This window comes from Narcine bancroftii, chromosome 1 (genome assembly GCF_036971445.1).
Source record: "Narcine bancroftii isolate sNarBan1 chromosome 1, sNarBan1.hap1, whole genome shotgun sequence".
Taxonomy (NCBI): Eukaryota; Metazoa; Chordata; class Chondrichthyes; order Torpediniformes; family Narcinidae; genus Narcine; species Narcine bancroftii.
This window is the reverse complement of record NC_091469.1, coordinates 121159248-121184141: the sequence shown is the minus strand read 5'-3', so window position 1 is coordinate 121184141 and position 24894 is coordinate 121159248. Positions and strand designations below refer to the sequence as shown.

Here is a 24894-nt window from a genome sequence, read left to right as displayed (position 1 = left end):
AATGTGACAAGGTAAATATTGAAGGAACCTCTGTTTCCAAAAATCACCTTTGAAAGGATCCTTTCCAGCCAGCCTGCTCCACTCCTTAACATCTGTGATGTTTGCCTATCACCTAGGCTCTCATCAGCTAGTAATTGGGCAATACGAGTCTCCCTATATGGCTGAGTACGTCACAGAATAGCCTCCTTAACCAGATCATATAGGAGATTACCATCCAGATCCACTAAGACATTCTTCACTTCACAGGTAATGTCCTCCGGAAGTCGCTCCACAAGTAAACCATACTTTGTCTTCTGACTCGTCACACTGAGGGCAAAGAAACGCGCTTCGAGGATCATAAACTATTATAAATTAGATGGTACTGTGAACTCATGGGGTCACCACTTGTAATGGCATTAATTTACCACAGCTTACTAACAAATAAAGAATACACTCACTGATTTCTTTCTTTCAGCACAGCATGAAGTGTGTGCCCGTGACACACTCTTGCAAATTTCTACAGGTGTACTGGGGAGAGGATTCTGACTGGTTGCATTGCTGTCTCCATTGGTATGGAGATGCCAATGCACAAGACATGAAAAAACTACAGCATTGTGAACTCGGCAATGCCCTCATGGGCGTCAGTCTCCACTCCATCGAAGACATCAACAAGAGGCGATGTCTTAAGAAAGCAGCCTCTCTCCTCAAGAACTCTCAGCACCCAGGCCATGCCCTCTTCACTCTGCTACAATCGGGAAGGAAATACAAGAGCCTGAAGATGAACACCCAGCATCACGAGGACAGATTATTCTCCTCTGCCATCACATTTCTGAATGGAATATGAACCACAAATACAACCTCAAATCTCTTATTTTTGCATTAATTTATTTATTGTAAAATATAATTTTATAGCAATATTTGCACTGTAATGCTGCCACAAAAAAAAATGACATGTTCATGACAATAAATTCTGATATAATGGCTATAACTACCTGCAATTTATAAAAATGAGTGATGGTCTCGTTGTGACATACCATATTCTGAGATGGATTGACATAGAGATGGTGATAGGCTGTTTCCTCAGACTGGAGTATCTGAGTATCTGCAGAGGGGAGGGGCTGCATAATCTCAGAATTAAGGTTCAGGACAGAGATGAGAAATTTCTTCACGGGGTAAATTGTAAATATTTGTCAATGCTGAGACCTCAAGTGTATTCAACAAATTTTTGGTTACAAAATAATGAAAAAATAATGGGGGGGGGGGGGTGGGGGAGGCACACTGGGGTGATGGTTGGTGCTGGAGGTGCATAAGGCAGGAGTTTAAAAAGTACAAGTGTAATCGCCTTCCCCCCACCCCCCCCCCCGCTTCTAGGTTCTTTTGTTAATGTAATGTTTTACGAAATAATGGAGTTTGAAGAAATAGAAACTCGGCAATAATTTGTTTTAGTTAATGCTAAAAATGATCTCTAAATGATACCTAAAGACTCCAAAATACATAAAATGATGATGCAATATCATTACCATCATTTTTTCTTTAAGCAACAGCTGCACTTGAATACAGTTACTAATCTGAATTTCCACGTGGAAAACAGGAAGGAGCAGTTTTCTTTCAGTTATTAGAACAGAAAGTGCTAAAAAAAAACATCATATCTGATGGCATATGGATGGAGAATCCCAAGTTAATATTTTGGCTGCATAACCCTTATCTGAACTCTACATTTTGTCTCTCAAGAGACAACTTTGCAAGTTGAAAGACATCTGCATAATTAATTCATCAGCATAAATATCCTAATCAATATTCCAATATCTCATTCTGTCAATGAGACCAGTACATGGAATTCATAGCCACACCCTGTAACCAAGGCACAGGGTACCAGACAAACAGCTCCATAATTTGAGAAAAGTACTGTGCCATAAATTAAGTAAACCACTATCATGAACACTTAAAACATTCTGTAAAGAAATGTCTTTTCAGTCAATTTCTTACAGTCAATGAGACTCAATGAAAACTTAAGGAAGAGTCCCCCATCTCACGTTTGGGCACACAAATTTAAGGTCACTTGCTGCAGTACACAGAAGTGCTCGAGAAACTCAGCAGGTCACACAGCATCCAGAAGTAAAAGGCAGTGGGCGTTTCGGCCCTGAGGCCTTGATCAGGAGTGTGGAAAAAAAATCAGACAGACACCTAAATAAAAAGGTGTGCTGGTGTGGAGGTTGTTTGAGGGGGTGGGGGGGGGGGGAAGGAGGGGCGGGGAGTGGGGAGGAGGATAAGAGGTAATAGGTGGGATGGTAGAAGAGACTGAAAAGTGATAGAGGAGAGGGCAGTGGGCAAGAAAGTGTTTTCTGATAAGAGAAGGAAGGGAATTGGGTGTGGAACTGGAGGAAAAGAGAGAGAGGTCAATATTGATGCCGTCTGCATGAAGACCACAGGAACTAAATACAAGGCATTGTTCCTCCAATTGGAGGGTGGCTTCAATTTGCCTATTGACAGATATGTCAGTGTTGCAGTGAGGTGACTGGCCACTGGGAGGTTCTTCCTCTTGCAGTGAACAGACTGAAAGTGCTCAACAAAATGATCGACCAGTCTCCCCGATGTAGAAGAAACTACATAACTTCTGCAGAATCACTTGCACGGACTGCTTGGGTCCCAATTAGTGGTGAGGGAGGAGATGCCGGTGTAACAATTCTTGTGGTAGCAGGCAAAGATACCAAAAGGACGATTAGTGGGAAGATTTTCTTGTTTTCTTTGGGTAATTCACCCTCTCCATGTCTCTCAGGCCTCTTTTTTTTCCCCCCATTTCTTCCCCCTCCCACCTGTATCTTTCCTACCACCTATGTTCCTCCTCCTTCAACCTTCAATTCAGGCATCTGCCCATTTCTTGCTATTCTCAATGAAGGAATTGGGCTCAAAAAATTGACTATCTATTGCCTTCCATGGATTCTGCCTGACCTGCTGAGTTTCTCCAGCACTTTGTGTGTGCTTCAATACACTTCTTTTTGTTTCCGTTCTCTGCAATATTACTGACCAGCAGTTTACAATTTTTTTCCTTTCCTTATTTGTTTCCTCCCTTCTCTCCTTAATTTATTAACCATATATGTATTAAAGAGCATAATAACAATGCACTAACTCTTGCCTCATCTTATCAGAGATGTTCATCTTGTCTTCTCCATCCTTCCTTTACCCTCTTTATAACTTGAAACCAACTTGTTTTCTCACATTCATCTTTTAAAATATTAACTGTTTCTTTCCATAGATGCTGCAGATCTGAAGTGTATTTCCAGTATTTTCTGCGTGACTTTGGTTCCCCACCCCCCACCCCCCACACACTTTCAATCAGGAGATGCTGATTAGGTAAAATGAGGATTTAAATTCAGATCCAATTAGAGCTCAGTTAGAATGGCTACATTTTGGAATTAGACAGCATCAGTAATGGAGAAAATAAAACCTGGATTCTCATTAAAAATAATCTGTCATCTTTACCCATCCTGGCCCATATACAAGTCCAGACGCATAACAATGTGTGTGACTCATAAGTGACCCAACAAGTCAATAAATTCAAAGAAAATTATGGATGGGCGATTAAATATGTACTTGTCAGCATTATATGATTCCATGATAAAAGAAACTGAAAAGTTATAAAAAAAAATTAAATCTATTTTATGCAGGATGCATTCACATTTCAAAGAAAAGAATTTCTTTTTAAGTCACCCAGTTCAGATAGGTCCTTCCTGCTCTAGTATGTGCATACTGAACAGAGATCCAGTACCATTTACTAGTCAAAATATATCTCTATACAAAATGTCCTACTATGCAAGATTTCAATAAGTTTTACATGAGGAAGGAAAATAACTAATATTTGAATTACCTTCTCCATGACAGTAATATGTCCTTTTGTGTTCTGGCCAGTTCTGCCTTTGTTCTAAATGCTCAGTTATATCCAGGTAGGCTTCATCAAGACTTACTGCTACGAAATTGGGGTCATAATCTCCCAGTATCTCTTGTACCTTTGTCAAAGAAGATATAAAGGTATCATGTAACATTACATCAAATTCTTTCATTAAAAGAAACAAAGGGTTTGTATTCTGCACTCCATTTGGCCATCAGCAGTAGTAAGTTAATCATTTAAAAATAAAAGGAATATTTTCACTACAAAAGACTTCCTGTGGACATATTATCTATTAAAAAAATATGATTTGCTTGACAGAAGGCAGTATCAATTGAACAACGATGGTTTCTCTCGGAATCTCCTGTTACATCAGCCCAAAATGTTTCACACACAGTGGTAAATACAGAAATAAGGAAACATGCTACAATATAACTCTACAGAAATACAGTAGCTGCTTGGCATATAGATTAGTAATGCTGAGAAGGAAGTGTGTTAATCAAATAAATATTTTGTAACAATACAAGAGTATGATTGAAGCACATAAGATCCAGATGGTTACAATGAGTTGAATGCAAAACAGAGGGAAGCATGATGGACAGTACAAAATCTGATACTTAGCCCAGAAGGAAACCTTCCTTTGCACCTGCACTCCATAGTATACTATCTGGGAACTATATAATTCGATGGAGTGTCTTTTTTCTATTGTGCATCAAGGTAAGTTGAGAATCTACATGAGCAATGTCGAAAACTTTCAATGAACAATTAAAACCCTTTTTAAAATCATGAATCCACACTGAGGGAAAACCTCAAGAGAAGATGAAGGATTTAAAAATGTGCTGATAATGTCAAAATTGCTTAATCGCAACAGCTTGTTGCCATTTTTACATCGGAGTTCACTTCAAGGCCAATTTATATTGTACAAGAATTCAGAGGAATAAATCCATGCTTATTTTACATTAAGATACATCTATTGATCACCACTTTAAAATAAATAACGGAAAAACACTTTAAATAACAATTCCTTGTACTTGTGTTATTCAAAATCAAAACCTGTTCACATGGATGCTGTGGAAAAGCAAGTCTGTAATATTCTGCAATTTACAATTTAAATTGTTCCAAGTTTAGGCACATCACTGAAATTACATGAAAATCTTTATCGGAATATTAAAACTAGTTTTCATCAAAGAAAATGCCAATTAGAACAGCTTTAAATATGCAAAGTAAACATGATATTAAGTAAAATACATCTAAAGATTTCACAGTTTTTTAACAAATTACTTCTGAAACAATTTATGTTTCTAAAAGCAAATGGTGTGATGTTATTAATTTAAACTACCAAACCACCACAATTATGTAATAACAAATTGGGCAATAACCCCAAAAAGATGCAAGAAGTGGTGTCTGGATTTAAGAATACCACAAACAAGTAAGAGATCACCAACAGAACTCAAGATCACAACAATGAGAAATGTGAAGATGCAAGGATTACAGGTAAAGAAAATAAAGTGGACTCAGAAAGGATATCGAGGACCACAATATTTGAATCTGCTGCTGAATCTCTTAAAAACACCTGTGTAATCTCTAGATTTGAATAATCTAATTTATTCCAAGCCTCCCTCCCATTTTCTAGCCTCTCTAAACTTGAGTTCATCAAAAACTCTTGTTCCAACTTATACCAATTTACCTTTAAGCAATCTTCTTCTTCTTTGGCTTGGCTTCGCGGACGAAGATTTATGGAGGGGGTAAATGCCCACGTCAGCTGCAGGCTCGTTTGTGGCTGACAAGTCCGATGCGGGACAGGCAGACACGGTTGCAGCGGCTGCAGGGGAAAATTGGTTGGTTGGGGTTGGGTGTTGGGTTTTTCCTCCTTTGCCTTTTGTCAGTGAGGTGGGCTCTGCGGTCTTCTTCAAAGGAGGTTGCTGCCCGCCAAACTGTGAGGCGCCAAGATGCACGGTTTGAGGCGTTATCAGCCCACTGGTGGTGGTCAATGTGGCAGGCACCAAGAGATTTCTTTAGGCAGTCCTTGTACCTTTTCTTTGGTGCACCTCTGTCACGGTGGCCAGTGGAGAGCTCGCCATATAACACGATCTTGGGAAGGCGATGGTCCTCCATTCTGGAGACGTGACCCATCCAGCGCAGCTGGATCTTCAGCAGCGTGGACTCGATGCTGTCGACCTCTGCCATCTCGAGTACTTCGACGTTAGGGATGAAAGCGCTCCAATGGATGTTGAGGATGGAGCGGAGACAACGCTGGTGGAAGCGTTCTAGGAGCCGTAGGTGGTGCCGGTAGAGGACCCATGATTCGGAGCCGAACAGGAGTGTGGGTATGACAACGGCTCTGTATACGCTTATCTTTGTGAGGTTTTTCAGTTGGTTGTTTTTCCAGACTCTTTTGTGTAGTCTTCCAAAGGCGCTATTTGCCTTGGTGAGTCTGTTGTCTATCTCATTGTCGATCCTTGCATCTGATGAAATGGTGCAGCCGAGATAGGTAAACTGGTTGACCGTTTTGAGTTTTGTGTGCCTGATGGAGATGTGGGGGGGCTGGTAGTCATGGTGGGGAGCTGGCTGATGGAGGACCTCAGTTTTCTTCAGGCTGACTTCCAGGCCAAACATTTTGGCAGTTTCCGCAAAGCAGGACGTCAAGCGCTGAAGAGCTGGCTCTGAATGGGCAACTAAAGCGGCATCGTCTGCAAAGAGTAGTTCACGGACAAGTTTCTCTTGTGTCTTGGTGTGAGCTTGCAGGCGCCTCAGATTGAAGAGACTGCCATCCGTGCGGATTAAGCAATAGTTACATGATTACTAACCTCTGTTATGAGCCCAGAGGACCCCAAAACCCAGCAACAATAGAAATTCACCAAGACAAATGGTTTCTTAAACAAAAGTTGCTTTTAATTATCTTTAAACTTAAAAACAGGATCAAGCTTTAACTTATTACTATTAACTTAACTCTCCTTCTAATTCTAAGTGCATGTAATGCGTGTGTAAGTTCAGAAAAGTTCTTTGATTCACAGTCCAATCTCACTTCTCACTCCTCCAAATTCACCAGTATCAGGCAATTCTTATACTGTGCACAGAACTGAACATTTATAAAGTTCTCCAGGCTGTGGTGCTTGAAAGGTAAATAGTTACTGCTCAGGAAGGTTCTCGTCAGTTTTCAGAGTGAGATTTGTTGCTCGTTGGACACAAACTGATTCCTTCCAATCAGCCACTTTGGTGTCTTGCTGAACAAACTTGCCCCATCAGGGTTTTCCAGATGATAACTTCTTTCTTTCAGGTCACCAGAGTTCCTTTTTGTTTCCCTTATTGCAAGTGACACATTATACAGCTAGCCATGTCCTCTTGTATAGACCAGAAGGGCTTTGAAAAGGCTAAACTAAGAACTTACAACCTGTCTTCAAAATTGGGTTTCAAGCAAGCTTGCCAACTTGTCATGTTCCAGTTCCAGTCCCAGCTGCTGCAGAACTGCAGAATTCTCATTCATCTGTTGCTTTCCCAAACAATTATAACCCATTACTCCACAGCCACCCACTTGTAAAGTCCTTATAAGCATCCTTCAAAGTTTTTTGCAGAGGCACCCAGAGCCTGGACTGTCTGGCTCGAGAAGAGCTCTGGCTCTTCCTGCATTCATCACTCCCAATCCCTGCAATTTCCTCCAGCAACTACACATGCACTTCTCCCATCCTCACACAGTGGCAAACTGAAGCCAGCTGAAAATTGGACCAACACCACCTTATACACTGTTCTGTCTTGGCCTTACCAATTTCAGTTAATCCCCTCACCCAATCTCTCTCTTTCCCTTCCTTTTTCATGTCCTTCTTCCATCAGAGCACTATCTTTCTTTGACCTCTGTCCATCACTTCTCCACTTTTTTCTCTTCTACCCTCCAACCTGTATCCACCTATTACCTCTCACCTTTTTTTCCCTCATCCCCCCACCTTTTGACTCCGACGACTGCCTGATTTTTGACATTTCTAACAAAAGGCTCAGGATCAAAATGTTGACTGCCTTTTACTCCCTATGGATGGTGTTTTACCTGCCTAAATCCATGCTGCATTACTCTTAACTTAATTGGGAAATCACCCTCCTTGATCCAAATGGAAAGAAAATGCAAGGCTCCAGAGAAAGGAAGAGAACCAATACTTTTACATAGATCCAGCATGGAATTAATGGGTCGATTGCCCACTTTCCGTGATGTAATCATTCTGTGATTTTGCTAAGTGGAGAAATATGAACATTCAAAGCAAAAGAAGTTCAAAAAGCCTCCTCAATCTGCTTGAAAGATAGTTGACAAGGCATAACAGAATAGTAACTGATAAAGCTGAAGCAATTTATCAAAAATAAATTACACTGCCAAGTAAACAATAATGGACTACATGGCAAGACAACAATGAAGATTCCTAGTGAATATGATACAGCCAGCATTGGGAGAGAGCACCCTAATGGCCATGGAGGATCTGATGATGTGGCTAATTAAGCCCTCAGCAATGGACAATGATGTTGATGAGTGCGAGGAATGGACATTGGAACTGCTATAACCAGGTCAATTCAAGGCAGTTCACGGTTGCCAGGTGACATTCTGAGCAACAATGGTACACAACAAAAAAATTGGGGATCTGACAGAAGATTAGACCAACAAGAGTTTTAAATTTATTGAAAGTATTTGTAGAACATACTTCAATAAAGTGACTTGGTCAGGGAATTCTAATCATCTGTCTTACTACTGCAAATCACAAAGTCGAACTCCCGGAAGGGACAGTTGTGTAGAAAAGGCTCGGTTCTTAAGTCACAAACTTCACGGGTTAAAACTTAGCTCTGAGGTCATGGGCTACAAAATCTCATCTATGTGCTTCATTGTTGAACTTGGTTTGATACTGCTTTTATGAAAGTCTTGGTATGTTTTGTAATGTTAAAAGTACCTCTGTTTGCGCGAAAGCTGCACTGTGATTCTGGGAGAATATTCTCGGCGACACTAGGTATTTAGGAGAATCCTAGCGAAGATTTTGCCTGCAATGGAGAGCAGCATGATTCCCCTGTAGTTTGAGCAGTCTGATTTCTCGCCTTTGTTTTTGTACAGGGTGAAGATGATGGCATCACGAAGGTCCTGAGGCAGTTTTCCTTGGTCCCAACAAAGCTTGAAAAACTCATGCAGTTTGACGTGCAGAGTTTTGCCGCCAGCCTTCCAGACCTCTGGGGGGGGATTCCATCCATACCTGCTGCTTTGCCACTTTTCAGTTGTTCAATTGCCTTATATGTCTCATCCTGGGTGAGGACCTCATCCAGCTCTAGCCTTAGGGGCTGTTGAGGGAGCTGACATGGTCTTTGCCCTCAGACAGCTCCAAGAAAAGTGCAGAGAACAAAACAAAGGACTCTACATCACCTTTGTTGACCTCACCAAAGCCTTCGACACCATGAGCAGGAAAGGGTTTTGGCAAATACTAGAGCGCATCGGATGCCCCCCAAAGTTCCTCAACATGGTTATCCAACTGCATGAAAACCAACAAGGTCGGGTCAGATACAGCAATGAACTCTCTGAACCCTTCTCCATTAACAATGGCGTGAAGCAAGGCTGTGTTCTCGCACCAACCCTCTTTTCAATCTTCTTCAGCATGATGCTGAACCAAGCCATGAAAGACCTCAACAATGAAGACACTGTTTACATCCGGTACCGCACGGATGGCAGTCTCTTCAATCTGAGGCGCCTGCAAGCTCACACCAAGACACAAGAGAAACTTGTCCGTGAACTACTCTTTGCAGACAATGCCGCTTTAGTTGCCCATTCAGAGCCAGCTCTTCAGCGCTTGACATCCTGTTTTGCGGAAACTGCCAAAATGTTTGGCCTGAAAGTCAGCCTGAAGAAAACGGACGTCCTCCATCAGCCAGCTCCCCACCATGACTACCAGCCCCCCCACATCTCCATCGGGCACACAAAACTCAAAATGGTCAACCAGTTTACCTATCTCGGCTGCACCATTTCATCAGATGCAAGGATCGACAACGAGATAGACAACAGACGCGCCAAGGCAAATATCGCCTTTGGAAGACTACACAAAAGAGTCTGGAAAAACAACCAACTGAAAAACCTCACAAAGATAAGCGTATACAGAGCCGTTGTCATACCCACACTCCTGTTCGGCTCCGAATCATGGGTCCTCTACCGGCATCACCTACGGATCCTAGAACGCTTCCACCAGCGTTGTCTCCGCTCCATCCTCAACATTCATTGGAGCAACTTCATCCCTAACATCGAAGTACTCGAGATGGCAGAGGCCGACAGCATCGAGTCTACGCTGCTGAAGATCCAGCTGCGCTGGGTGGGTCACGTCTCCAGAATGGAGGACCATCGCCTTCCCAAGATCGTGTTATATGGCGAGCTCTCCACTGGCCACCGTGACAGAGGTGCACCAATGAAGAGGTACAAGGACTGCCTAAAGAAATCTCTTGGTGCCTACCACATTGACCACCGCCAGTGGGCTGATATCGCCTCAAACCGTACATCTTGGCGCCTCACAGTTCGGCGGGCAGCAACCTCCTTTGAAGAAGACTGCAGAGCCCACCTCACTGACAAAAGACAAAGGAGGAAAAACCCAACACCCAACCCCAACCAACCAATTTTCCCCTGCAACCGCTGCAACCGTGTCTGCCTGTCCCGCATCGGACTTGTCAGCCACAAACGAGCCTGCAGCTGACGTGGACATTATACCCCCTCCATAAATCTTCGTCCGTGAAGCCAAGCCAAAGAAAAGTACCATGTTGGTGCTGTTTGTGCATCAGGGTACAAGGCTTCAGAAAAATACTGCAGATAAGCAAGGAGAGGTGTGACAGGTTTCCAAGCAAAACTGGTGTATAGAATATGGGTATAAATTCTCTGGATATTAATCAACATATAAAATCTGGAGGATGGAAGATCAGCCAAGATAGCATTTTTTTTAATAATTTAAAGTTAGACATGCAGCACAGTAAGAGGCCAATTTGGACCTACAAGTCTGTGCTGCTCAATTAATACCCCGCGTACCTTTTTTTTGCTATTGTGCTATTTATGTTATTGTGTTCATTGGGTTTGCTGAGTTTGAAGATAATAAAAAGAAGCAAGAGAGAGGATGGCATGATTAGCGTGGGGCTACTTGATTAGCGTAGCAGTTAGCACAACATTATTACAGCGCCAATGTCCTGGGCTTGAATCTAGCACTGTCTGTACTAAGTTTGTACATTCTCCTGTGTCTATAGGTTTCCTCCAGGTGATCAATTTCCTCTCACCTTCCAAAAATATACAGGGTTTTTAGGTTGGTATATCTGGGCAGTACGAGCTCATGGGCTACAAGGGCCCGTAACCACGCCATACCTCTAAATTAAATTAAAATTATATATTGCTTAATTAAATTCTTTGAGTATACATATTGAGGTACGAAATACGGCAAGATGGAAGAAGCCATCCATTGCAGATGGAAATGGCAGCGGGTTGAACACAAGTGTCAAGACAATATAGTTGGTAAGTTGGCAATGAGGGAAAGAAGCTTGGAACGTGAACTATGGCTTTAATTTTCTGAAAGGACGAAGCAGCAAAATGAACATCCTGCTTTAAAAAAAAATCATCTGAAGTGACACTGTGTGAATTCATTGTCAACTGTCCGTAGTCTACAATTTCTTTTGATCATTCTGAAATTAGCATAATATAGTCAAAACTGGGTAAGAAGTAACATGAAGATGGTTTACAAATATCTTCTGTGAGATGTTAATAGCCAATTATCCAGCAAAACCAATATATCCACAATTACATTTACCATCTGGAATAGTCTTTATTTCACTCATGCTCCTTTGAAGTGACAGACATGATATTACAATTTAATTTGAAAACAGTTAAAAAGGTCAGCTAAATACACTGATTTAACTGACTATCTACAGCTTTCCTTCCCTTGAGCTTCAAAGGAGAGAAAAATTGCAGTTCTTGTAAAATATAGTTCTGGAGACAAGCTGACAGGACATGCATTCATCTGTTGAAAGGGATATTTGAATAGGATTAGATAATGTAAATTCTTCACGAGTGCTGAAGTATTTTATTTTTGGATTTGGTCTTTTTAAAATATTTTATTTATGTTTTTTTTAAATAAAACATAACAACATTTTAAGTATACAATATATTAAACATTTTCTCACAAGCACAAAAAACAAAACAAAACAAAACAGTTCCTCCCTCCCTGTATGGATACATACAGATCCATTTACCAGTAGAACTTACATATATTTTAAGTATATAGAATTCTTCTTTGGCTTGGCTTCGCGGACGAAGATTTATGGAGGGGGTAAAAGTCCACGTCAGCTGCAGGCTCGTATATAGAATACGGTTGGGGAAACTACATTTTTATAATATGTAATAGTTACTTTTAAACCCTTTTTTGTTCCTTTTTATTACTGTAGCTGGGCCCCTATGTGGTCTAGGTATGGCTGCCAGACCTTTACAAAAGTGTCATATATGTTCTTTAAGCTATATGTAATTTTATCCATAGGTATACAGATGTTCATTTCCACAGTCCATTGTGCTATGAGTAGAAGGGAGTCGGACTTCCAAGTGATAGTGATATATATTTTTTTTATACCACCAGTGCTATTTTTATAAATGAGATTTGATATTTGGTCAATTTGTCATTTATTTTCATGAAATTACCTAATAAATATAGTTCTGGATCACCCGTGAAGGACACTCCTGTTATCCTGGTTCATTTTTCTGCGATTTCTTGCCAAATGGCCTCACTTTCACGCACGACCATATAGAAAAGTTCCTGTCTCAGTCCCACATCTGAAATACATTTCTGAAATTTCAGCTTTTGATCTGTGTAACTTTTGTGGGTTAAGATATAATTGGTGTAAAAAATTATACTGAACCAGTCCATATCTTGCATTTATAAATGATGTCATGCTGCCCTTACACCAATCTAACCAGCTTCTTTCTGGAATCACCACACCCAAGTCCAATTTCCATCTTCCCCATGACTTCTGAAACCTGGTTTTACACATTCTCTCTGGAGTGCATAGCACATTTTTGTTATAAATTTGGGTGTATTCCCCATCCATACCATTCTTTCATTTTCACTAATTCAGATGGGGAGAACATTGGTCCCCATCTTTCTCTTAAGAATGATGCAAGCTGGAGAAAACAGAAGGTCCCATTTGCCACTCGTATTTGTGTTTTAATTGTTCAAAGAACACAAGAGTTTCTTCCATGAGCAGTCCCTAATATATCTTATATCTTTATCAAACCACAAATGTAATATTTTGCACATGTTCATAGGCAATAACACATTTTTACACAATGGTGCTTTTATTGAGATCCCTAATTTTTTCCCCTATACATTTATTAATTTCTTGCCATGTTCTAATCATATGTATTAGAATGAGATTAACCATCTTTTTCTTTAGTGATTTGATGTTCCATTTATAGATAAAGTCCTTTGCTTCCCCCTCCTCCATTGAGTACATTCCCAATCGAACCCAAGACTGGTGGGGGGTGGGGGGGGGGTGTCTTTAGTGAAGAAGGCTGTGAGAAATTTAGCCTGTGAAGCTAGATAATATTTTTTGAAATCTGGGAGTCTAAGTCCTCCCAGCCTGTAGTCCCATGTCAGTTTTTACAATGCAATTCTTGGTTCCTTATTATTCCACAGTAACTGTCTAATATGATTGTTTAAAGTTTAAAGCTTAAAGTTCTTAGGTAATGGAATAGGCAGAGATTGAAAAAGGTATTGCAGTCTTAGCAACACTTTCATTTTGATACAGTTAACCCTTCCCACTACAGTAATGATTTCTGTTGGTCTCTTTCTATCTTCCCAAGAAAAGGAATATAATTTAGTTTGTATAGATTTTGCAAGTTATTGTTGGTTGCTATTCCATTTGTCTTCCATTTAAAATTTACTTTTTTTGGTATCTTTCATATTCAAAATTTGTTAATGGCATTATCTCACTTTTATCCATTTTTTTGGTAGCCTGATATTCTTCTATATTTTTCTAGTGCACTTGTAATTTTTCCAAAGATTTGGTAGCCAGGTCTGATAGCTACAACAGCACATCATTGGCGAATAGACTGCTTTTTTGTTCTTCTTACCCGACTTTGAAGCCCTTTATATCTGGATTCTTTCTTATCTCCACTAGCGGTTCAACTGCTAAAATAAAAAGTGCTGGGGTCAGGGGGCATCCCAGTCTGCTCGATCTACTCAAGGGGAACACCGCCAACATCTGATTATTTGTTATTGTTTTAGCTTTCGATTTATAGTATAAAGTTTTTATCCAATTTATAAATGTTCTGCCTATACCAAATATTTTCCAGTGTTTTAAATAAAAAGGGCCAGTCAAATGCTTTTTCCACATCGAAGGAGACTAGAAAACTTGGATTTCATTCATATTTTTCCATGTGTATTATAATAAATAATCTTCCTAGACTATTTGAGGAATGCCTTTCTTTAACAACTCCTGCTTCATCTGCATGCATCAGTTTTGGCAAGTATTGTCCTAACCTATTAGTAAATGCTTTCGCTAGTATCTTATAATCAGCATTTAGTTTTAGTGGGACCCTATTCTTTTCTTGTAGAGTGTAATAATCGTGGTTGAGTATAATTACAGGAGGGTCTGCTTGGTCCAGGTCATCTATTAACAGGAGTATTCTTTGAAATGAATATAAAATTCAGGTGGAAATCCATTTTCTTCTGGTGATTTATTAGCCTATATGGTACCCAAGGCCTTTTTAATTTCTTCCCTTGTGAAGGGAGTATCTAATTCTATCCTTTCTCTCTATTCCAGCATTGGAAATTCTCTGAGTATTTCTGATTTGTATAGTTTCGTGTAATATTGTCTAAAAGTGTAATTAATTTATTTTTGCTTATATACTAGACTGTCTGTTTCTGTTTTTATAGCATTTATCATTCTTGATAACTCCTGTTTTAATCTTCCAAGCAAAAACTTTGTGTCCGTTCAACCTACTCATAGTATTGTTGTTTAATTTTTAAAATAGCTTTTTCTGTCCTATGTTTGTATTGTACAATATTTTAGCTTTTTCTACTCCAGTAATCTGTATTCTTGTAGTCCTGCTCTTTGATCCTTCTCCAAACTGTTTACTTCTGCCAAATGTTCCCTCAGATAATCCTTTGTATAGGATATAATTTTTCCCCTTAAATATGCTTTGAGCGTGTCCCACATTAGAAAACTATTATTAGTAGATGGCAGATTTGTTTCATAAAATATTTCTATCTGTCTCTTTACAAATTCACAGAAGTCTGTTCTTTTAAGCAATGTAGTATTGAGAAAACACCTGTATACATTCTCTTGCTTTCCATTGTTGGTAATAGTTAATATTAATGGAAAATGGACTGATAGAAGTCTCACTCGCTATTCTGTTTTTATCACTCTACTTTTTAACTGGGCAGACATTAAAAATCAGTTAATCCTTGCATGTGAGTCATGCTCCTTTGAGTAAAAAAGAGTAGTTTCTCTCTGTGGGATTTAATTGGTTTCATACATCAATAAGATTTAGATCTTTCATATATGAAATTATATTTTTTGCTGTTTTCGGCCTCATTATTGTTCTTGCCGATTTATCTAGTATTGGGTACAAGCAGAAATTAAAGTCTCTTCCGACTAATATATTTTGTCTTCTTTCTGCTATTTTTAAAGAAGATGTCCTTCATAAAGGCTTCGTCATCATAGTTTGGAGGATAAATATTCATAATGTCCATGCTTCTCCATATATTTTACAATGTGCCATTACATACCTTCCAGCTTGATCAATAGAGGTATCTTCTATTAACTAGAATTTATTAACTAGAATTGCCACTCCTCTTGCCTTTGAACTAAAGGAAGACAACATTATTTGTCCCACCCGTCCTCTTTTTAATTTATCATGTTCTATTTTGGTAAGGTGTGTTTCTTACAAAAAAATTATATCAACTTTTAATTTCTTTAAGTATGCCAAGACCCTCTTCCTCTTCACCGTCCCGTTTATCCCATTAATATGAAGACTAACAAACTTTAGTGTTTTATCCATACCATTTTTCACACAAATATTGCATAACAATAATATCTTCCCAATTTTCTAAATACTATCGTAACATTTCCACTTTAGGAAACACACACACATCCCTTGCTCTGACGGTGACAATAGCACCTGGACGCCTGCGAAAAAAGCCCGCAGATTCTTCCGAAGAAACCTTCCCTTTAGTGCCATCTTTAAAAAATGCTTCTCTCCTAGCCCCATCTCCCCTCCACCCCTCATCAGAGTTCCTACCTTGGTACTTTCCTTACCTCCTATCTACCTCCTATCTTTTCAGAGCTCTCCATATGAACCTCAATGGTTTTTCTTTTATCAGTGAAAACAAGATGGTTCGGTACTACTATTGTCGATTGCCTTCTGAGACATCCAGCCTCAATGTTGCTGGGTAAATCATTGAATATTTAAAGTTTTTAGATCATAGCTATCACTTTATCTTATCAAATTCCTTTCTTTGTTTGACCAAAACAGGGCTAATGTCCTAGAAAAACCACTAATGGGCCCTTATTATTTTGAATATTCATCTGCTTCTCCCAAGATCGCATCTCTCCTGGTAACTTAAAAGTCTTATCAGGACTGGTCGTGATTGCTATTTGCCAGTTCTTCTGTGTCCAAGGTTCCAGTGAGCCCTTTCAATTTGCTGCTTTGCTTATTTAACTTATTTTGTCCCACTATTTATGGGATCCACGTTTCAAATAAACTCACCGCGTCTTTTCCATCTATTCCTTCTCTTGGTCCAAAGATTCTTACATTGTTATGTCTATTAAAATTTTCCACGTGATCGATCTTGACCATCAGTCCTTTCTTTTCTGTGTCCCATGTTTTTGCTTTTTCTTCCAGTGCCTTCAGCCTGTCTTTTGTTTTGTCCAGCTCAGCCTCCAAATGAGGCATTCATTAATTTAAGTCTTCCACAACTTCTTTCATTTCTGTTACCTTCTCTGATATAACTCTCATTGCTGATTCCACACTCGCAAAATGAATGCATAAAGTTTCCACCATGTTCAAGATGGAAGCTATATCTTGGGCCAACTCCCCAGCTCTGCTAGCTTCAGCTGGTCCCATGGGCCCTCCTGAGTCACTCCTCATCAGGCTTCTACTCGATGTTCCTGGCTGAGCTGTTACTTCTTCAGTTTTTGTTGCCTTGGTCATTTAGTACTAGTTTTATCCATTTTTGACAATAAAATTCTAGTTTTTGCACTTTTAAACCATCTTTTTATTACTTTTTGTGGAGAGCTCTTTCAAAATACTTCTGCTCACCTCATTAGCATGCCCACGTCCCCCTGTTTTGGCTTTGGTCTTGAGCCACTCAACCTATTCTATGCAATTTCAGAAAATCACAACATTGGACAAAATTATCTAACACTTGGACACAACAATAATGAAAATTTGAGAGGGGAAAAGATAGATTTAGTTAAAAAAAAATCACAGCATCAAACAGCAGTCCACAATGATAATCAAACCACCATCGAACATTTGCTTTAATTTTATTGACCCCATCAACAATTTTCCCCAATTTTACTACTCACCTACACACAATAGGCAAACCAGCTTTGGAGAAAATTCAACCTGTCACAGAAGAGAACATGCATATTCCACAAAAAGAGTTTTGGAGGTCAGGACCGAATCCAGGTCACTAGTGCCATGAGGTAGCAGCTCTACTAACTGTCACAATGCTGACCACCTGAAGAAGTTAATGAAGCCAAGGAAGAGTTTCTTTGAAGAGTTATTCAATTTATGTTCAGATAAACAAGGTCTAAACAGGCAATATTTGTAGCTGAATATGAGAAGAAGCACGAATCACAGACAATTGCTGATCATTTGTGAACTTGGTTACATTAATTTTGAATCTTATGGGAGGAAACTAGTTTGGAGAGATACATGCAAATGCTTGAGAAACTCAGCAGGTCATGAAGCATCTCAAGAAAGTAAAAGGCAACCAGCATTTCCTCAGACCCAAAGTTTTTAACCTGACAAAATTAAAAAAAAACTGTTTATTTTTGCCACCTGCTCAGTAATTCTATCATTTTGTATTATCCATTGCATGGAGTCTCGTAACCAATGTTGCTAAAATGTTTTTTATTCTATCCTTTTTCCCCCCAAACCTAAAAGCTCTTCACACAATTTTTCCATCACATTATTGTTTTCTTTAGGCAGATTTGACTGTGATTTGCCAAATATTCATCTCTCTTATTCTTTTAAAGTGCTGTTAAAGAGATAAGACATCTCATGTTCAACAAGATCTCACAAAGTATAAAATTAAAGCAGAAAATGCTGGAACATTTACAATATCTTTTTCTCAGTTCAGTTAAAAGTTTTATTTTTACTCAGTGAGGGGAGTTTTACAGAGGTTGGTGGGTATATGGAACAAGCTACCAAAAAGTATGGTAGAGGCAGGTACATTAGCTTCCTTTAAGAAACACTTGGATAACTACGTGGATGGGTGGGAATGAGAAGGGCATAGGCCCAATGCTGACAAGTGGGACTAAAACAGGAGGACACATTATTTGGTGTGGATAATCTGAACTTGTGGAGCTGTTTCAGTGCTTTAAGACTATTATTTAATGAGATGCTGCTAAATCATTTCAGCATTTTCTATTGCACATTTCCAGCATCTGCTTTTTTTTTATTCCCACAAAGTATATTTTCATTCCATTTTAATTTCGTAGCTTTTGTAAATGTCATACACAAAGTTTTTAACAGAAGGTAGAAGAAAAAGTACAACTTTCTAGCCCAGACCTTTGTTTCAAAAGGCCCAGGGTCAAGTAGGCATGCACAGGCTGGAGGTCAGATAGTCTCGATTTCCACAGGGAATTCCTGGATATATGAGTTATTTGCAAAAATATCTTGGTCCAACTAGAGAATATGCAGGTATGGAATTCAATAAAATTACAAGTAAATAATGGATGAACCCATTATAAAAAGCATGCTCACTGATCAGTAAAAATAGTCTCTGTGTATTAACACTGACAAGCCAGATGTCTTAAGCCAGTTTTGGATCACATGAAGTTTTATTTTTCTGATCTGTCTGCCTCATAGAAATTTAACAGAAAGCTTGCTAAAATCCATGCAGACTATACCAATCCTCCTTTAAGGAAATACACAGAAACTGATTTTTCCTCTAACTGTACAATAAAATAAAACCTTTTTGATTTTTCTGTTGACTTGCAAGTAACTGATCAGGCCCGCACCTCTGAAGTAATCAGTGCAGAGATCACAAGTGTCCTCAAAACTGCATACCTTTTACTGGGTTTGATATCTTGATCTTTCAACACTTTCCCTCAGAAACACTCTAATGGAACAGTGATAACTAGCATTAGCATTTTCTCCTAAGATATCGAAAGTGGTCCAACCATGACAGCATTTTGTTGTATAGAGAAGCATAGAACATTACAGCACAAAAAAAACCAGGGACCTTCTAGTCTGTGCCAAACTATTGTTTTGCCTAGTCCTCCTGATCTGTACCGAATCATATCCCTGCATCCACATTCCTGTCCAAATTTTTCTTAAATATTAAAATTGAGCCCTTATTCACAACTTCAACTGGCAGCTCATTCCATACTCCCACCTCTCGCTGAGTGAAGAAATTCTCCCTAAAGCTCCCCATAAACTTTTCCCCAAAACATCCAAACTCTATACTCAATCCTATGATTTATGAAGGACAAAGTGCCAAAAGCTCTTTAGTGATCTTATCCACCTGTGACATCACTTTCAGGGAATTGTGTATCTGAATTCCCAGGTCCCTCTGTTCCACCACACTCCTCAGTTCCCAACCATTTACCGGGTATGTCCCATCTTAGTTTGTCCATCAAAAAAATGCAACACCTCATACTTGTCCACATTAAATTCCATCTGACAATTTTCAGTCCATTTTTCCAGCTGGTCCAGATCCTTCTGCAAGCTTTAGAAACCTTCCTCACTGTCCTCCAAGCTGTGTGTCATCTGAAATCTTGCTGATCCAATTGACCACATTATCATCCAGATCACTGATATAGATGAGAAACAACAATGATTCTTGAGACGCTGGCCTCCAGTCAGAGAGGCAATCATCCACTACCACTCTCTGACTTCTCCCATTCAGCCAATTTTTAAATTATTTTTTTATTTCTTGCACCATGAATCATATCAATAACAACATTCACAAATGATCGTCACTAACATATAGTGACATTTCCTCTCTCCCCCCCTTTTCCCCTTTCATCCCTCTCCCCTCCCCACCCCCCTTCAAAAACCAATAAATAATAAAACACATAAAACAAATAAATTACAAAAAGCAAAGAAGTTGTATCGTCCACTTTTATATATTTAAATATTTTCGTCCTCATAATCACTTCGTTTTAAGAGATGGAGGTCTGTGGTCGGCATTCTCTAATATATTTTATGTATGGTTCCCAAATTTGTTCGAATAATGTATATTTGTCTTTCCAATTGTGTAATTTTTTCTAATGGAATACACTTGTTCATTTCTGTTTACCACTGTTGTATTTTAAGGTTTCCATTTTCCAGGTTGTCATAATATACTTTTTTGCTACTGCTAATGCTATCATAATAAATCTTTTTTGGGCTCTGTCTAATTTTAGTCCTAATTTGACTCTTATATTATTTAACAGAATTTTTTTTGGATCTTTTGGTATATTATTTTTTGTGATTTTTTTTAATAATAGGTTTAGATCTTCCCAAAATGTTTTCACTTGAACATGTCCAAATTGCATGTAATGTTGTTCCAGTCTCCTGTTTACAGCGAAAGCATCTATCCGATGCTGTTGGGTACCACCCCTTTAATTTCTGAGGAGTTACGTATAATCTATGTAGCCAGTTCTATTGTATCACCCGTAATCTAGTATTTATCATGTTCCTCATTGTTCCTGTACATAACTCCTCCCACGTTTTGTTCTTTATCCCCATGTTTAAATCTTTTTCCCAACTTTGTTTCGGATTATACTTTGTTTCATCCTCTTCCTTATATTGCAGTTTGATGAACATGTTGGTTATAAATTTTTTAACTATCGTTAAGTCTGTGATTAAATATTCACAGCTGCTACTTTCTGGTAATCTCAAGCTTTTAAATAAGTTTTCAACTGGTAATATGCAAACATTGTACCTTGTGTTATTCCATATTTATCTTTTAATTGCTCAAATGTTAATAAATTATTTCCCAAAAAGCAATCTTCTATTTTCTTGATTCCTTTTCTAGCCCATTCCTTAAAAAATAAATTATCTATTGTAAAGGGGATTAATGGGTTTTGTGTTTATGACATTTTTGGTCTTTGATTATTTATCTTATTTTCTTCCAGGTGTATTCTTTTCCATAATTTAAGTATGTGATGTAATACTAGTGAATTGTTGTATTGCACCAATTTTTCATCCCATTTATAAAGATATTTTCTACCAATTTGTCTATAATTCTATCTTATTCCAGTCAGTTTTTTTTTCCTGTCTGGTAAAAATCTGATAAATACCTTAACTGTGCTGCCCTGTAGTAATTTTTGAAATTTGGTAGCTGCAGCCCCCCTTGTTTGTATCTCCATGTTAATTTTTATTAACATTAATAAAAGCAAAGTGATGCCAATGAGCAAAGTTGATTATCTCCATGTTAATTTTTCTAGCACTATTCTTGATTTCTTACCCTTCATAAAAATGTCCTTACTATTTTGTTCAGTTTTGCAAAAAATTTTCTGTCAGGGGAACTGGTAATATTTGGAATAGATATTGCATCCATGGGAACACATTCATCTTAATACAGTTTCCTCTCCCTATTAAAATTAACGGTAGCTCTTTCCAATTCTCTAAATCTTCCTGTATTTTTTTTATTAATGGTTCATAATTTAATTTGTATAAATGTTTTAGGTTATTATCTATTCTGATACCAAGGTGTGATTGCCATTTAAAAGGAGTTTCTTTTTAAAATTTTGAATAATCAACTTTGCTCATTGGCATCACTTCGCTTTTATTAATGTTAACCTTGTACCCTGATATCTCTCCATACTCTTTCAGTTTCGTATATAGTTCTTTTATTGATCTATCTGGCTCTGTTAAATATATGATGATGTTGTATGCAAATAGGCTGATTTCATATTCTCTTTTATTTTTATTCCTTTAATCATAGTTTACTTCCTTATCAACTCCGCCAATGGTTCTATAACCAAAGCAAACATTGAAGGGGACAATGGGCATCCCTGTCTTGTTGATCTGCTCAATTTATAGTGATCTGATACAAATCCATTTATTACTACCTTTGCTAACAGTCCATTATATAATGCTCTAATCCAGTTAATAAATTTTTCTGGTAGTTTAAATTTCTGTAACACTTTAAATAAATAATTCCAAAAATAAATCCGCGTTCAAACCATTCAGCCAATTTTGAATATAGTTTACTGCCTCATCATAAATACCCAGTGACTGAACCTTCCTGACTAACCTCCATGAGGGACCTTATCAAAGGCCTTACTAAAGACCATGTAGTTTGTATTATTACTGACTGCCACTCATATAGATGTACTTGTGTATTGGTTACTGCTGTAGGAGTGTGTGCCTAGCTGGTATAACAGATGGTGCTCAGTGTCCCACTGGCCATACTAAGCCAGCATTAAGTCTGTTAATAAAAGCCAAATATTATTCCATTCACTTGTCTGAACTCTTATTGATGGCGTATCAATTTTATTAACAGACTCAACTATGGATACTTCCTTGAAACCCGGATGCTCCAAGGGTCAGCAAAATTTTTCATCATTGATTCCAGTGCTTCGAAGCTTACGCACGAGCAAACAACGTGGTTCAAGACCCCGTGAAGATGGATCATCTAGTCACTCTACTAGGAGAGGTTTCCTACTCAGTGATCAGGGAAACAGTCATATGTCAGAATTCTCTGGGTCTATTCAGAACCTACTATGATACGCCACAGAACACATCGTTTGTGAGGCACCAACTTTACACCCGGAAACAACGTCCCAATGAAAGTGACGATGCTTTTGCTTTCGCGCTGAAGGGGCTGTCAAGAGCCTGTACCTTCCCCACTGTTACAGCTGAAGCTCATCGAGGCACTCAGATGTTGGACACCTTCAGAAGTGGACTGGACTCAAAGTACATTAGACAACGCCTACTGGAGACCCCTAACCTGATTTTTAATGCTGCCCTACTGCAAAGACCCTCAGGGCAGCGCTGTGAAGTGCAAAAGCCCTAGGGGACGAGGCGGGTCAGAGTGCTGAAGCTACACTCTCAAAATATGTTTCCTGCGATGATGATCCACTGCTGAGTGTAACCAAGCAGCCACGAAGGAATGGCTTCAGGAAGAGCGACTTCTGTGTGCTGACAATGCATTCACGCTCACTGTGCCCTGCCTGACGAGCTGACCGTGGAAGATGTGGAAAAAGGGGGCATTTTGCGAGAGCCCGTTGAGCTCGAGAGTTATCAGCCAGCCCGCACCGAGAGGCTAGAAAAGGAAAAGGCAAAGAAGACAGGCACCAAGGAAGCCTCAGCAAGACGGCAGTGATGACTATCATTTGACACTTCTTCCTCCTTGGAGACTACAAGCGGAACTACCAGTGACGAGGCAAGTTCCTGCGAGATGTTGCAGCTCCGTCCTTGCGTCTTTCACCCTCGATCAAGACAAACTCCATGGGTTGAAAATTCCACGATGAAGGTAAACGGGAAATCTGTTGACTGTTTATTTGATTCTGGGAGTACTGACAGCTATATCCATCCTGTGACAGCGAACTCCTTCGGGCTTAAATTGTATGTTTTAAGGCGCAGAATTTCTATGGCACATTATGGACTCAAGAAAGAAATTGCAAACTGTTGTAATGTTAAATGTGCAAGGAACTGAGTACAAAGATTTTGAATTGCATGTATTGCCTGATTTATGCTTTCAGATGTTGTTGGGGTTAGACTTCCAGTGTCAAATGAAGAATTATAGTACTAGCATTTAATGGGCCACTATCTTCAATCACGGGGCCCCAGGAGACAATCTGTGGGCTATCAACTCTTAAAATTAATTCATCACGCCTTTTGACAATTTAACCGCAGGCTGTAAACCTATAGCCACAAATAGTAAAGAGAATAGAGAATTTATTAAGAATGAAATCAACTGACTTCTAAAAGAAAAAATCAAGTCCTTGGAATGCTTGTTTTGTAGTTGTCAAGAATGGGGCAAAAAACACTGGATGGTTGTAGACTATAGCTAGACTGTGAACATATTTACTCAGTTAGATGCACATCCCCTAACTCGTATCTCTGACATGGTAAATCAAATTGCACAGTATGAAATATAAGCCACAATAGATTTAAAATCAGCCTACCTATACTCAAAAAGGAAAGACAGTACACAGCATACTAAGCAGATGGCAGGCTGTATCAGTTTAGAAGAGTCTCATTTGGAGTTACTAATGGAGTATCTGTTTTCCAGAGAAAATGGGATAGGTTGGTGGACATGAACAACTTACAGGCCATGTTTCCCTATTTGGACAATGTCACCATATGTGGCAAAACCCTGGAGGATCATGAGCGTAACTTAAGTAAATTCCTTCATATGGCCAAACTTAACCTTTAACGAAGACACATGCGTGTATCGCACTAAGCGCCTGGCTATACTGGGCTATGTTGACAAAAGAAGGTGAAATCAGCCCCGACCCTGAAAGAATGAGACCACTCATGGAACTGCCTCCCCCAACCACACAGTCTCTCAAACGCAGTCCAGGCTTCTTCTCTTATTATGCACACTGGGTGCCTATCAATGCAGACAAGGCACGACCACTTTTTAAAAACTACTGTTTTTCCTTTATCAGAGGAAGCCCACAAAGCTTTTGAAAGCATCGTTAGTCATTGCCAAAGCTTCGATGTCTGCTATTTCCGAGGATTTGTGCTTCCAAGTTGACTCTTGACACCACTGATTGTGCTCGAGCTGCCACCATCCAAGCTGGGAGACCTTTAGCTTTATTCTCAAGGGCATAACAAGGGCCGGAACTGAGGCACAGGCTATAGTAGAGTTTATTCTTTTTTGGAGACACTATTT

At 39.1% G+C, this 24894-nt stretch overlaps 1 protein-coding gene across 7 annotated transcripts in view; it reads right to left on the bottom strand.

Moving 5' to 3' along the window:
• polk (polymerase (DNA directed) kappa) overlaps nucleotides 1-24894 on the bottom strand; it is a 142369-nt gene that overhangs the window by 39756 nt on the left and 77719 nt on the right. For all 7 annotated transcript variants that reach the window (XM_069937518.1, XM_069937479.1, XM_069937512.1 and 4 more), the window contains one exon: nucleotides 3845-3983. In XM_069937518.1, coding sequence (XP_069793619.1) covers nucleotides 3845-3983 — 139 coding nt within the window. The remainder of the gene's footprint in view (nucleotides 1-3844; nucleotides 3984-24894) is intronic.